This window comes from Pagrus pagrus (genome assembly GCF_965226575.1).
Source record: "Pagrus pagrus genome assembly, chromosome: 11".
NCBI lineage: Eukaryota > Metazoa > Chordata > Actinopteri > Spariformes > Sparidae > Pagrus > Pagrus pagrus.
In genome coordinates, this window is record NC_140195.1 from 33,776,311 (window position 1) to 33,791,357 (window position 15,047).

The following is a 15,047-nucleotide window of genomic DNA, read 5'->3' on the forward strand; positions in this document are numbered from 1 at the left end:
ACTAGTGGCATTGGATAAGCATCATGATTTGTTTTAGCATTAACTCCCCTGTAGTCGACACAGAAACGGAGAGTCCCATCTTTCCTCGGGGTCAAGACCACTGGGGAGGCCCAGGCAGAAGAGAAGGGCTCTATGACGCCATCGTTGAGCATTTTCTTAAGTTGTTCCTCCATAACCATTTGCTTCTGTGTTGACACCCTGTAAGCTCTACTTCGCACAGGCAGCTCATCTGTAGTCAGAATCTTGTGCTTGATTACTTGTCCACATGTCTTATCATTCCAGCAGGTTTACCAGACCCATCTCAAATTTGGTAGGAAGCATCTTCTGACCTTGAAGATACTATATTGTGACACTTGGGAGTTTTCATTAATCGCCATTGCCATGACAATGTGTAATTAAATAGGAAGTTGTTATAACTTGAGTGCACATTGTCCGATCCTCCCAGATTTCATGAGTTGGATGGCCTGAAGACATACTTGCCCAACACTGCTTCTAATGCACATAGCTGAAATTAAACATTGGACGGCCTGTCCTAACAAACCCAGAGACACTCTTGCAGCGAAGGGCGGCTCCAGTGGATGAGTGAAAAGCAGCAGAAGACCGGGAGAGAAGCCATAGAGGTTGGTGTGTTAACCTGAAAAGCTAAAGCTCATAAGCTCAGTATAATGGTAAACCAAATATCTTCCATATATTATAGAAAACTGGTGGTTAAATAATTATATTTAATTAATGAATATCTCAGCTTCAGTTAGAATTTGTAACGGGCATTTTACAGACATAATCAATCATTTCACTAATGTAAGAAATTGTTTGTTGCCGTCTTAATGTACTTATTTTCCACTCTAGCATTGGAATAAAACGCCCTTCTAGCTATACAGAGGGCCAAAAAGGAAAATCTTGAATTTTTAAATTTGCAGAATACAGAGATTTAATATTGTTTATTTCTAGTTATCCATGTTTCTACCACCACTAAAAAGTTGCTTGGCACTAGGTTAATTAATAAATCGTAAAATACAGTCAGCGGGCTCATTCAAAATTATCCTCAGCAGTTTCTTTGGGGCAGACAATGCCTTCGAAGGTTGCAGTCGCCTCCACACACTCCACATTCTTGGATCTTGTAGGAATCTATAGGAGGGATAACAGCACAGTCTCTTAGTGGTCATTAATGGTCAGCAAGGTCCTAAAAATGCAATGTATCTCAGGCCACTTAAAGCAGCACACAACAAACATTATTTATCATCATCATTACTTTCATTTTTAGCAACAGTTTTTTTAGTCTGATAAGGCCAAAATGCAGGTTACTGCCGACCCTAAAGACGGGAGTTATTACACTACAATATCTCACGAGGTAAAGGTAAAGTTTACCCAAAAATTAAAACTCATTAGTCATTAGTTAGTTAAAAGTCATTATCTGCTCCCCCCATGCTGATGGAAATTCAGGTGAAGTTTCGAGTTTCGTTGTCCACAAAACTTGTTTTAAAACATTAAAAAACAAGTCTCTGGAAGCCCTGGGATCCCAAAATGATTTGGAAAAACTGCTATTTACACCCTTTATAAGCTGAAATCTATGCTGTATAGCTGCTAAGCTAAAAGTGTTAGTGAAGTGGGTGCACAAGTTCAATTGTGCGTCTGGATACTTGGTTTATACCAGACGAGCTGTATGGAGCCATTTAATGCTTTCTTCAGTGGTTTATTTAAACAAGTCCCCAGCTACTTTGGTTGTTCAGGAGAATGCCATTTTGCTGTAAAGCTACAGAAATGTTATGTCGACTATGAAACTTCCCCCAACTTTCCATCAGCATGGGGGTGAGGAGATAAGAGAAATTACATTTTTGGGTCAAGAAATAATTAGTCATTTTTGGGTGAACCTACCCTTTAATATCAAAACATAATTTGATTGCACACAATTACTCTTAAACACAAAAGAAATGAGAAACACTGCAAGATGTTACTTTTTGCAGTGCCAAGGGTTACCTGGTTGCAGACAGCCTTTCCATAGCGTACAAAAGTGGCAAAGTGCTCGCAGTTGAGATTGAGAAGGTCATATGTGAAGACCTGATCTAGAAGGGCATCGCGCCGTAGTCTCATATCGTCAGGTGCAGATGGTGTGAAGGCATGGCGGTTGTTACTGATCAAGATATGGGCTCCCGAGGGGACGTTCACCTCACCAAGAGGTACTCTCCGGATCCTGGTTTCCCCAATTAGAAGGTCCCCACATACAGGCAATATTGTTTGCAGGTAAGTACGTATGAGTTTCAGCATTTGCCCCTCTTCTGTAGAATAGAATAGAATAGAAAATACTTTATTGTCTACCTTTTGCATGCAAAAGGCATAGTGTTGTCATTGCTTGCATGTGCAAAAAGGAACATCAAAAAACAAAACATGTCAGAGTCAAAAAAAAGACATTAAAACAAATTAAAATAGAAATGATAGGAGCAGCATCAAAACGAGCACTGGGTACTTCATTTTGAATGGAACAGTTTACTTTCCGGATGTACAGTAGTTAGAGAAAACAATCTCAGTTCATCACCATGAAACAATATGTATCCTAGTGTTTTTATACTATTATCAAACAGCACCATAATAGACTAAACCAGCCTGTTGTTGAGCTGCTGCAGCTGAACTAGCCTTCAAGCTGTCAGAACTATTATCTCTAGTGGAAGCTGTACTACTTTTTGTTTTTCAGTAAACAAAGATGATAAATAAATTAATAATAAATAAAAGCGTGGAAAAAAAGAAACAAGTGTATGGCTATAATTTTTTGTGTTCTGTATTTTGCGCAATAGCCACGATTGAGGACAACACAATAATAGTAACTGGTTTGTGAAGATGATGATGCACAATTACAACAATGTTCAACTAAGTAGATCTTTGTGCATTGGAGGAGTTGATGCCCTTCAAGTTACCTTATATTGGTTCATTTTCGTGTTACAATCTGTCTCCTCATATGAGGTCAAAATTAATAAGTGAGACAATGCAAACATGGAACCCAGCCGCAACGTAAAAAGAAGCACAACTGATCACATGACATGTTAAACAATAGCAGAAAGAGTGTGATTAATTACACTGTGTGAGAACTGAGGCCAGTTCTGGCAGGACACCTGTACACAACCTGCTGTAGTTTAGCATGATTTTTTCAGCTGTTATCCCACCATTTTAACTTTTGACTGTACTACAGTGCCTGTGTGCGTCTTTACATTTTCTTTTCAGCTGCAGCAACCCTTAGGTCACTCGTGTAAAATCAACATTTACCTGTGAATTCTATGCGAGTGAAGGGGCAAAAAAAACAAAACGTTTGCAATTTGGCTAACTTTGACTGGCAAAGTTGAAGGTCACAACCAATACTACCCCAGAGTACAAACCATTAGACTGAGTTCTGTGTGCCTCACATCCTGCACTGAACACATTCAGCACCAACAGGCGATTTTTAATTGCCTGCGTTTGTATTTGTGTGACCGCGACCTTATCCTTGACTAATTTACAAATAGTTTATGAAGTTCTTCTAAGCCATTTAATAGGAAGAAGTTTTGGATTGCTAGGTTGTAAAAAAAATGCCTCTGTTTTTCCTCCCCCAGGTGCCTAACCTTTGCATTATCACATTATATATTATCCACTATTAGAGTCATTGCTTTAAAGGATAACTACCGTTTTTTACAACCTGGACCTTATTTCTGGCAAAATATATGATCATTTACTCACCCAGATAACTTTGGTGTCATTCGGCGTCGTTCGGACGAAATTAGATCTAGTGTAGCGGCGATATATCCATATAATGGGAGAGACGGGGCAGCGACACACAGCCTCTATATAACGAGTAAGTTAGTGAGTGAGTGAGTAAATGACCATATATTTTGCCAGAAATAAGGTCCAGGTTGTAAAAAACGGTAGTTATCCTTTAAGGTTGTAGAACTTTTTATAGAGGATACCATACAATCAACCAGTCAACCAATCAATCAATCAATCAATCTTTATTTGTAAAACGCCAATTCACAATAAAAGTCATGTCATGACACTAGAGAATATTACCATATAAGTTAAAGGGCAGCCCAGCCCCACTCCTGGCTACAAAAAAAGTTTTGTCTATTTATCATGGTCCTGCATCATACCTGGTCACCCTACAACAGTCCTTCAAAACTGAAACATCAACAACCTCAGGGATTTTGTCCAGAATCATAACCTAATTCTGAGGTACCATCCTGTCGAGCAGCACTATATCAAAATCTAGTTTTAAAGAAAGTGATATTAGTATTTGTTCTACTTATTTTGCTTGTAACAACTGTAAATATATGTTCTGGATGTTGTCCTCACCTGCAACAGCAAAATGGATTACATGTCCATCTTCATCATACACTCCCCAGTGTGAATAGCCAATGGGATAGGAAAATTCTATCAAGTCTCCAAATTTGGCAGTGGACACAATTTCTCCAACCTGCAATCATTACAAAACACATGACAGTAAATAGAATAATAATAAAAGAATGTTTGGGTGGAGGCATGTTTCTGACATGCCTCCACCCTGCTCCACTCCCTAACCTGCCTGAAAGCAGGTTTAACTACATTACATTCAGTTCAGGACAGAGCTCGTGTCACCCGTTCTTTAGGAATGGTAAATACTCATCATGGCCAGATTAACTAACACTGAAAACCCTCATAGATGTTGTTTGTTTGTCAGGCATGCACTCAGTTATGATGAGTTCTTGCTCCTATAGAGGCTGAATGTGCTTGTTGTAAGTTACTTTGGGCAAAAGTATATACTCAATGAATGCAATGTGAAATAATGTAATAATGCAGGTTATGCTTAAGTCTTTTTCAAAGATTCTCCTGGAAGACAGTTAACCTCACTGTTCCATTGGCTGAAATGTCAATGCTATATGAGCACATTACATTACACTGATAACTTAATGTTACATTGCTTACATTAGATTAACTACAGAATTATCAAAGTCTGATTTATTAAGAATGCAGGTGTTGTTGGTTCCTACCTGCTCCTGATAATCCATAGCTGACTCCAGGTAAGTTAGGTGAGGACTGTGGTATCTGTCATATGACAGTTCCTCTTACAGGGTGTGTTCTGTAACAATCTTGGTTGGACTGTTGAGGGAAAAGAAAGACAGCTGATTGGTTGAAACATTACATCACCAGTCATATGAAAATGCTGCTTCAACAAAGAATAACACATAACCAAAGTTTAAAAACTGCCATATCTAGGTTTTTATTTGCTCATAACTGTTTGCCCTTTTTTGAAAAATGAATCCAGCAAGCATTTGTAAGGCGTTTCGTGCCACCTCCAGCCTCACTTCAGGCTACCACCCACAATCTATGGACAGACTGAAAGGGCCAATCAGGACCTGGAAACCGCCCTTCGCTGCGTCACAGCCTGTCATCCCACTTCCTGGTCATCTTTTCTCCCCTGAGTGGAGTATGCCCACAACTCACTCACCAGCTCTGCTACAGGTATGACCCCCTTCATGGCTGCCAACAGGTTTCAACCATCACTTCTCTCCGCTAAGGAAGACGAGGTCGCTGTTCCTTGTCACGGTCTGCCGGCCCCCCACTATCAACCTGTACAGAGGGTTTGGCTCTCCTCTCGGGACCTTCCACTTCAAGTGCAAGCTGGCCTCGCGTTTTGTTGGACCCTTTGAGGTGGATAAGGTCGTCAACCCCTCTGCCGTCCGTCTCAAACTGACTGCATCTCTATCAGTTCAACCCATGTTTCATGTGTCTCAACTCAAGCCTGTTTCCACCAGTGACCTCAGCCCTCCGGCCATCCACCCTGCTCATCAACGACTACCCCGCTTTAACTGGCAGCAAGATCCTGGATGTTCGTCATCGGGGCATAAGGAACTGGAAACCCCTCCAGTTCCCTGTGGACTGGGCTTTCCAGTGGATTTCCCGGTCTCTCATCTTGGATCCTACACTCCCAAAAACTGGGTCTGACGCCTGAGGGCAGGGAGGGGGAGGTCATTTTTACAGCCTGTCAAGTTCTGTGGTGGACTTGTGTGTTTTTGGTGTTTGTTTTTGTTTGTTGTGCTTGCAGAGGTGCAGTGAGAGGCTGGGCGGAGTTTCACATCATTGGAGCTGCGGACGCACACCCACACCTACAGGACACCGGCAGGATGGCAATCAGTGCCTGCTTAAAGGCCTTGGTCTTCACGCTACCTGCTGCAAGATGATTACGTCACATCAACGTGACATCCACCCTCAAAGCTGTACTTTTTGATCCACTGTGACATCACAGTTGGGTATGTCGTTCCACTGTGACATCAAAGCTGTGCTGTTCGATTCACTGAGACACAATGCAGCTTTGATGTCAGATATAGAAAAAAATGAGCAAAAAATGTTTTGACCTCTCAGATATTGTTTTAGGAGGCCTCTGATGTAGAAATTAAAGAGTTTTCAATTTTTTTACATTTCAGGAAGTTTTTAGGGAAATGTTGCAAATTAGCAACGCTGGGAATAGTTGGGAGCAGAATTTCTGTGTTTGTACTCACTTTGTCTGAACAGATATACAGAACATTTAAGTAGCCATGGTCTGAGTTTCCAGAGTTTGTCCTTCTTTTCCATCTCTGACACAGTCAAGTTGTTTGTAAAGTGTAATGAAGTCAACAGAGATTGGAATCTATTGCGGGACATCACATCAGAAACAGGGATGTACCGTGTGTCTGTCTCCCAATACATAGGGACTCCAGCCATTTGCATTAGGCCCATCTTCAGGTACATGCCAAGCATCTTCTCAATTCCCCTATTATTGGTGTTAACAGATGTTCCATTTTTTTGCAAGCTGTACTCATTTGTGTTTCTTGTCAGAGCCTCAATCATGTCTTCTGTCACAAACTTTTGGAATAGACAGTGTGGTAGACCATGTGTCGAGGGTAGAGATCTAAGTATTTCCATTAGTATGTCCATAAGTATTATCATTTCAATACAAATGCTAATCAAAATTCAACTACATTCAAACAATACTGTCTGGCTGGCCTATTATGCTCTCTACTTATCATACTAAAAGGAACGCATGCATCCCCCCAGAGTACTTACAGGTTCACATTCAAGACCATTTACACCTGTCCCTGAACAATACAACAGGCATCCCCCCAACAACTCCAGAACATTCAGAACCTGTTTTTCTATCGCCTAATGCTACAAACTGCTACTTGGGCAACACTGAGAAAAATAGGATCATTTAGAAGTTAAAAAACAAACACAAAACTACAAAGTTACAGGGAGTTTCAAATACCCTATACAATTTATTCATGTGTTTAATTATGGTCTAAGCCAGCGGTTCCTAAACTTTTTTAGCCGCGCACCCCCTTCTATGTCCCAACCGGGTTGACGCACCCCCAATCCCCCACACCTTCAAAAAAAAAAAAAAAATGCAACAAGCTTTTTTATAGCCATATTAAAGGCGGCATGTTAAATCATGCTCAAATGACCAGAACACACATAGGCTATAATAAAATAATCACGACATAGACGTCGGAACTAGGGGTGCGGGGGGTGCGGCCGCCCTCCCATCCGCCTCCCCGCACCCCATCAGCCTCCCTACCCACTGCATTACGCTTTAAAAAAATAAAGAATCTGACTTACATTTATCTCTTACATATAACTAATGCATAGATCTATAGGCATAGGAGTCAGGCTGCATCTGGACCTGGTGCGCTCCGAGGCGGAGCAGTGTTTTGATCAGGAAGGACTCCGCATAGCTGCAGGGCGAGAGCAGGCAGTCCTTGAGGCGGCTCACGGGAAACGAGTGGATGTGGGTTCCTCGGAACTGACCCCCTTTCCACGAGAACGGCTAAGCCTTGAGCTGGACATACTGAGGAATGTGTGTAGGGGACGAGAAGTAAGCACCATCCAGGATGTGTCCATCCTGCATACCTTGCAGCCCCACCCCGCTCCATGCTGTCGGAGGTGGAGAAGCTCATTAAGCTGTGTCTGGCCCTGCCAATATCTGTCGCGGCATCCGAGCGCTCTTTCTCAGCCTTGCGCAGGCTGAAAACCTGGCTGCGCACCATGACGCAGGAGAGACTAACACTGACCGTTATGAACGTTCACAGTGACCTTATGGATGAAAGCGATGTCTCGACCCTGCTTAAAATCGTCATCAGTAGGTCAACTGAGAGAAGGTCCACTTTTGGATATGCATGAAAGCCCTGAGTCAGGAGCGCAGACTTTTCTTTTTTTCATTCAAGGGTACAAATAATGCTGTTATGTTCCTTAAATGGCTTGATTTAGTGATCAAAGTTTCATTTTCTTAACAATAAAGATGCCTTGTTCATCCATTCTAGTTCTCTTAACTGCACGCCATTATAAAATAACTTCAAATCAAATCCTTAATCATTGATAAAAGTGCATGCTTCACTCCTCTGCTCCATTCACTCTACCTGTAGCCTAAAACAGCGCCACTCTCCATTGCAGCTACATTGTGGTCAAATGTGGAATTGTCCCAAAATCGTTTGAGCTGCAATTCAGTACTATGCTTCCACCTAGTGGCTACAGTTGTCACTTACATTTCACGCGTTGCGTGAATCTCGCTCCCCGCGAGTGAAATGGCCACTTTGAAGTAGTACCTACTGTATACTCCCCATTTACAGAATGCTGGTCTGAATGGCTATCAACAACTTTAACGAATATATCTTTCTGTTTGAAGTAACTGCTCTAAGGTTTTCAGAACAGAAATATACTGGAAGGTTCGTCCTGCTTTTGACTCAAGTACGTACTCTACTGGATCGACAATGTCAAAATTTTCTTTGTAATACTTGCTGCGTTTATGAGCAGTAGCTAGTGGGCCATCTTTTGCTATACCTTTTAACAAAGGATTACATGAAGATAATGCAGTGGTCAGTCCTCTAATCACAATCTGGTCCACACAGACATTTTGATTTCTGAAGGTTTCTTGAATTGTTTCATTTGATAGAGACGCAGATCCTATCAAATAATGTAATTCAGCAAGCAGTTCATCTATTGCTGTGCGTGGAACATGGAAATAGTTTTCAAGTTTTAGTAAAAGAGATCCTAATTTCAGTTCTATAGTCTTAGATCAATCCCGATCTTTTGTTTCAGTTTCTATATCACTATCAGAATCGACATTACACTCACCACTATGAGCTGAATTATCAGTGTCGCCATCTGCTGAATTTTCTGCTTCACTAGTGTTTACTATACCTACTTTAAAATATTGAAGAGAATATAGAGTGTGTTTTCTATTTCTGTTGGACTTGAAAGTACCATAAACATTTGTCTGGGAAGAGCAGCCCTGCAACATACAATTTACTGTTTCATGGCTCTTGAGATGGTTATTGACAGTGCCACCCCTGGCCAAATTGGGGCCCTAAGCAGAATTTTATTTTGAGGCCCCTCCTCCCCATTACAAAATGACTCTTTCAACAATGGAACAAGCCTTTTACAGATGCACACGTCTGCATTTTCTGGATGCAAAGTCATCAATGAGGTCATCATATGACAGCTGCTGTGCCACTTCTGAGTTGATGCTTATGATAGCCAGGCCACTCAAGCGTTCTTGCGCCATTGATGAGCTACAGTTTTTGCTCAGCAAAGGCAACTGTAACAGGGAGAGTTACTGCAATGGGACTAGCCTCCTCACAAAGATTAAAATGCAATTAATGCAAATACGACTACAACTAATAATAATCATTATGATTTGATTTGATGATATTTCTATATTCAAATATTTTTAGATACTTATTTTTACATTTAGTACTTAGGTTCTATATTCCTACACTGCTGTTTGCTGCTGCAACACTTTGAATTTCTCCATTGTGGGTCAAATAAAGGATTATCTTAATTTATCTTATTTTATCTAATCTTATACTGTTATGAATTAAATTCACCAAAAGATGGCAACATTTTACCTCCATAAAAATAGCCCCAAACTTCTATTGACAGCATAGCTTGATAGGCTATAAACCTGAGCCAACATACAACCACCAACTGGTCAATTAACCGCTCCTTTTTCAACAGAGGTGAATGTAGATACAGTTAACAAGACATTCAATAAATGATAATCAGGGCCTCTGGAAAATTTAATCTCCAATCCACATCTAGACAGAATTATCCCCTCTTCTGTCTCATGATTAGCATGCTAGCAGCTGGGGTGTTTACGCCACAAAGTTTTCTTTTTTATTTCAACAACATACCCACCTTCAAGTGAAGCACGAGCCTCTCTTGTTTAGACTTTGTCTTTCTTTTGCTTGCTCCCGATTCATATTGCCGTTTGGAGGCCATCTCTCCACCTGCATACAACTGCCTGTCGGCGCATCTGACCGCTAATTGGTCAGATGCTGCATGCTGTCAATCATTGCGGCAACGTGTGCGGTGTCAGATTACTCGTCTCTTTTTTTTTCTCTCCTGCCTCAGGCTGACTTGGTGCTCTACGCGCGCCTCACGGCAGCGATGCGCATCCTTTGCGCAAAATGGGGCCCCCCACGGATCATGGGGCCCTATTTTTGATGTGACAAAAATACTCTTGTGCTGATGCTATGTAGGTGCTTGTACACAATTGATTGAATTTAAATGTAGCTGAAGTAACACATTTTTCAACACTTTGATTAGTATGCGACCTGCTTAAATGACTATGAAGAGCATTCCAAGTTTTGAATACACACGGGCAATCAAAATAAGTGCATGGGTAGGGGTGTCTGCTGCCAAAATTGCCATGAGCTAACCTGTAGTGTTTCAGTAGATGGACTCTTGTTGATACAGTTGTCCCACAGTCTTTACAAGACCACATTCATATCTGTTGAAAAAAGAAAGTGAGATTAGAGTCAAAACATTAAAGATGATCCTATGCAACAGATCCTTCAACTGCCTTGCCAGGCCTCCCTGCCCCTTCAGTAAAAATCGAATTTGTAATTCATTTATTCATTGATTTTGTTCAATTACACATTAACCTCTTAACACTGGCCGAAATAGGTCAAACATATCATATGTCTTTTGTGTATTTTAAATAAAAAAAACATTTTAAATTAAAATACAGACAATTTTAGGAAAAGTCTGGTAACAGCAGTATTGGATTTTTCCATTCAACAAAGTTTTTGCACATATTTAAATTTGAAAACGGTCAAAATAACCGTCTTGGCCGTTATAGTGACGCAGCTGAGATGAGCAGATGAGATAGTGAAACACTGCGGTCAAGCCAGCCCACAACTAGAAACACTTGGTCAAGCCAGCCCACACGTTGTTTTGCGGTGCGCGATGTAGCCTTTCAAATTAAAAGCCCGTTACACGTTAAAAAAAAACATTTATTTTTTTTATTACTCGACCGTTCCACTTCAGACTGATAGTACTCAACCTCAGGATGACACCCACCCCACATTTTAAATGTCTGATATTGTCACTATTTACAAATTCAGATGGATATCAAAAGGAAACTCCCTGTTTCCATAGACTAATTTTAATTCAGACTGATAGTGGTCCACCTCAGAGACTCACTCATATAATATCAGGAAGTTCTGAGGGAGTTCTGTGGAAACAGGGAGTTTCCTCCTAATATCGATCTGAATTAAGAGTGAAATATTAGAAATATTTGACATTTTAGAGGGCTTTTATTTTGAAAGGCTACATCAGATTCACGTGAGTATTTGTTACGTCCTGGGGTCGTTGTGGAAGCCTTTGAAACGAGTCTTTTCTCGCTATTAGTGTAATCACACTAATAAAACACACAGTATATGCGCGCACCGCAAAACAACGTGTGGGCTGGCTTGACCGCAGTGTTTCACTATCTCATAATTACGAGATCCTGATCTCATAATTACGAGATCCTGATCTCATAATTACGAGATCTTTTCTTGTAATTACGAGATCTTTTCTCATAATTACGAGATCTTTTCTCGTAATTACGAGATCTTTTCTCATAATTATGAGATCCTGATCTCGTAATTACGAGATAAGGTGTATCATTTTGTTTATCCAGTGAATGCAATGCGCTTCCGTAAAGTAAACCTGACATTGCTTATTTTCACTTTTAAACACAACTAACTCAAGTTGATATGAAAAACTATGTTTTATAGCCAACAGTAGTGACATTTAATTTTTTTGAGTGCAGCACAAACGAGGGAGTGCAAGTTATTGTTGTAAAAACCAGGGTAAGTGCAGTAAATTTATCGATAAATTGCATACCTATGTTACAACTAAAACAACCCCACTGACAGAATTCTTCTTCCTGTCTTTTTCAGCGCTGCCCTAACCAGCAGACCTACGATGACTGGCTGATCACGACAGCTATCGTCAAGGGCGGACTGGCCTACGGGGACACCAGGGATTTCTTGGTGGATTGAGAGCCAGCGCTGTCTGGGCAGATGGAGCATGAAAAACGAGCCCAAAAACGTAAAGGTGGTGCTGAAAAGCTTAGGGATGACACCCATAAAAGATCAGGTCAATCTGATGTGGAATTTCAAAATTAAAGCCCTCTTAAATGTTAGATATTGTCAATATTTACATGTATATTCAGATGGATATTAAAAAAAGTTTTCCACAAACATTTCCACAGACTAATTTTAATTCAGACTGGTAGTGGTCCACCCCAGAGACTCACTCATGTAATATCAGGAAGTTCTGATGTGGAATTTCAAAATTAAAGTCTTCTGAAATTTTAAATATTTTAAATATTTTTCCCCAAATTCAGATTTACATTGAAAGGTAACTCCAGGTTTCCACAGAATAATTTCAGTTCAGAATGATAGTAGGCCTACCCCACCTCAGAGACTCACTCATTTAATATCAGGAAGTTCTGATGTGGAATTTCAAAATGAAAGCCCTTTTAAATGTCAGATATTGTCACTATTTACAAATTCAGATGGATATTAAAAGGAAACTCCCTGTTTCCATAGACTAATTTTAATTCAGACTGAAAGTGGTCCACCTCAGAGACTCACTCATATAATATCAGGAAGTTCTGAGGGAGCTCTGTGGAAACAGGGAGTTTCTTCCTAATATCGATCTGAATTAAGAGAGAAATATTAGAAATATTTGACATTTTAGAGGGCTTTTATTTTGAAAGGCTACATCAGATTGACGTGAGTATTTGTTACGTCCTGGGGTTGTTGTGGAAGCCTTTGAAACAAGTCTTTTCTCGCTATTAGTGGAATCACTCCTGAGGTCTCATCCAATTCTGCTTTCTTAAGATTATCCAAGTAAGTCTTCCACTGTCCATATCTTCAATATAGTAACTTGGCATCATTTTGACATATGATTCTGACCTTTATGGTGACCAAAAACCAATGTCCATTTAACGTCTACTTTCAACATCTTTTGACATAGGAATATGGACGTCAAGTGACGTTAATATTTTGTTGTTTTTATATTGTGGTGTTAGGCAACCAAAACCCAACGTGTGTCAGACGTCTTGTATTAACACAACTTTGACGTTGAATAATGACCTTTTTGATGACTAAATTCTAACGTCTGGACAACATCTATCAAGAACGTTAGTTTGACATAAGATATAGACGTCTAATGATGTTGAAGTTTTGTTGGTTTTAAGTTTTGGTCTTACATAACTAATATCTAACGTCAGACAAATGTCTGATGCCAATGTCCTTTTGACATATGATTCTGACATTTATGGTGACCAAAACCCAACGTCTTTTCAACGCCATAATTTAAACGTTTACAGCACGTGATATTCTGACATCCTTTGACATAAAAATGTTGTCGCTTGTAAGTTGTGGCGATAAGTAACTAAAATCCAATGTCTTGCAAACATCTAAAACTAACATCAGTGTGGCATAGAAAACTTCAACTTTAACGTCATAATGACAACGTCGAAACAATGTAATATTCTAACATTGTTTGTTTGACGATATTTTGTTGGTTTTAAGTTAGGGTTAAGTAGCTAACTAATATACACTGCTCAAAAAAATAAAGGGAACACTTAAACAACACAATGTACCTCCAAGTATATCACACTCGTGCGAAATCAACCTGTCCAGTTAGGAAGCAACACTAATTGTGAATCAATTTCACCTGTTGTTGTGCAAATGAAACAGACAACAGGTGGAAATGAGAGGCAATTAGCAAGACTACCCCTATAAAGGAGTGGTTCTGCAGGTGTGACCACAAACCATTACTCTGTTCCCATCGTTTCTGGCTGATGTTTTGGTCACTTTTAAATTTTGTTAGTGTTCTCTAGTGTTCCCTAGAGGTACAGTAGCATGAGGCGGTGTCTACAACCAACAGAAGTTGCTCAGGTTGTGCAGCTCATCCAAAATGGCACATCAATGCGAGCCGTGGCAAGAAGGTTTGCTGTGTCTGTCAGCACAGTGTCCAGAGCATGGAGGAGATACCAGGAGACAGGCCAGTACACCAGGGAGACGTGGAGGGGGCCATAGAAGGGCAACAAGCCAGCAGCAGGACCGCTACCTCCTCCTCTGTGCAAAAAGGACAGTAGGAGCACTGCCAGAGTCCTGCAAAACGACCTCCAGCAGGCCACTAATGTGCATGTTTCTGCTCAAACTGTCAGAAATAGACTCCACGAGGGTGGTATGAGGGCCCGACATCCAGAATGAGGCCTGTTCTTACAGCCAGACACCGTGCAGGGCGATTGGCATTTGCCAGAGAACACCAATATTGGCAAATACCGCAATGGCGCCCTGTGCTCTTCACAGATGAGAGCAGGTTCACACTGAGCACATGTGACAGACGTGACAGAGTCTGGAGACGCCGTGGAGAACGTTATGCTGCCTGCAACATCCTCGAGCATGACCGGTTTGGTGGTGGGTCAGTAATGGTGTGGGGAGGCATTTCTTTGGATGGCCGCACAGCCCTCCATGTGCTAGCCAGAGGTACCCTGACTGCCATTAGGTACCGGGATGAGATCCTCAGACCCATTGTGAGACCATATGCTGGTGCAGTGGGCCCTGGGTTCCTTCTAATGCATGACAATGCCAGGCCTCATGTGGCTGAAGTGTGTCGCCAGTTCCTCCATGATGAAGGTATTGATGCTATGGACTGGCCTGCCTGTTCCCCAGACCTGAATCCAATTGAGCACATCTGGGACATCTTGTTTCGTTCCATCCACCAACGTCACGTTG

At 41.0% G+C, this 15,047-nt stretch overlaps 1 protein-coding gene across 1 annotated transcript; it reads right to left on the minus strand.

Moving 5' to 3' along the window:
- Nucleotides 1-702: 702 nt before the first annotated feature.
- Nucleotides 703-5,069, minus strand: LOC311264815 (phospholipase A and acyltransferase 2-like). The gene is made up of 4 exons (XM_084365928.1): nt 4,983-5,069; nt 4,309-4,429; nt 1,975-2,273; nt 703-1,125 (listed from the first exon to the last, which is right to left on the minus strand). The coding sequence occupies exons 1-4, from the start codon at nt 4,998-5,000 to the stop codon at nt 1,027-1,029; spliced, it is 537 nt and encodes a 178-aa protein (XP_084222054.1). The 5' UTR covers nt 5,001-5,069; the 3' UTR covers nt 703-1,026.
- Nucleotides 5,070-15,047: the final 9,978 nt, after the last annotated feature.

Bases quoted from the DNA above. Each gene is read 5' to 3' on its own strand.
- LOC311264815 (XM_084365928.1), bottom strand. The intron at 2,274-4,308 runs GTGAGGACAACA...TCTATTCTACAG, and splicing joins AATCCATTTTGCTGTTGCAG to AAGAGGGGCAAATGCTGAAA. The intron at 1,126-1,974 runs GTAACCCTTGGC...TCCCTCCTATAG, and splicing joins GAAAGGCTGTCTGCAACCAG to ATTCCTACAAGATCCAAGAA.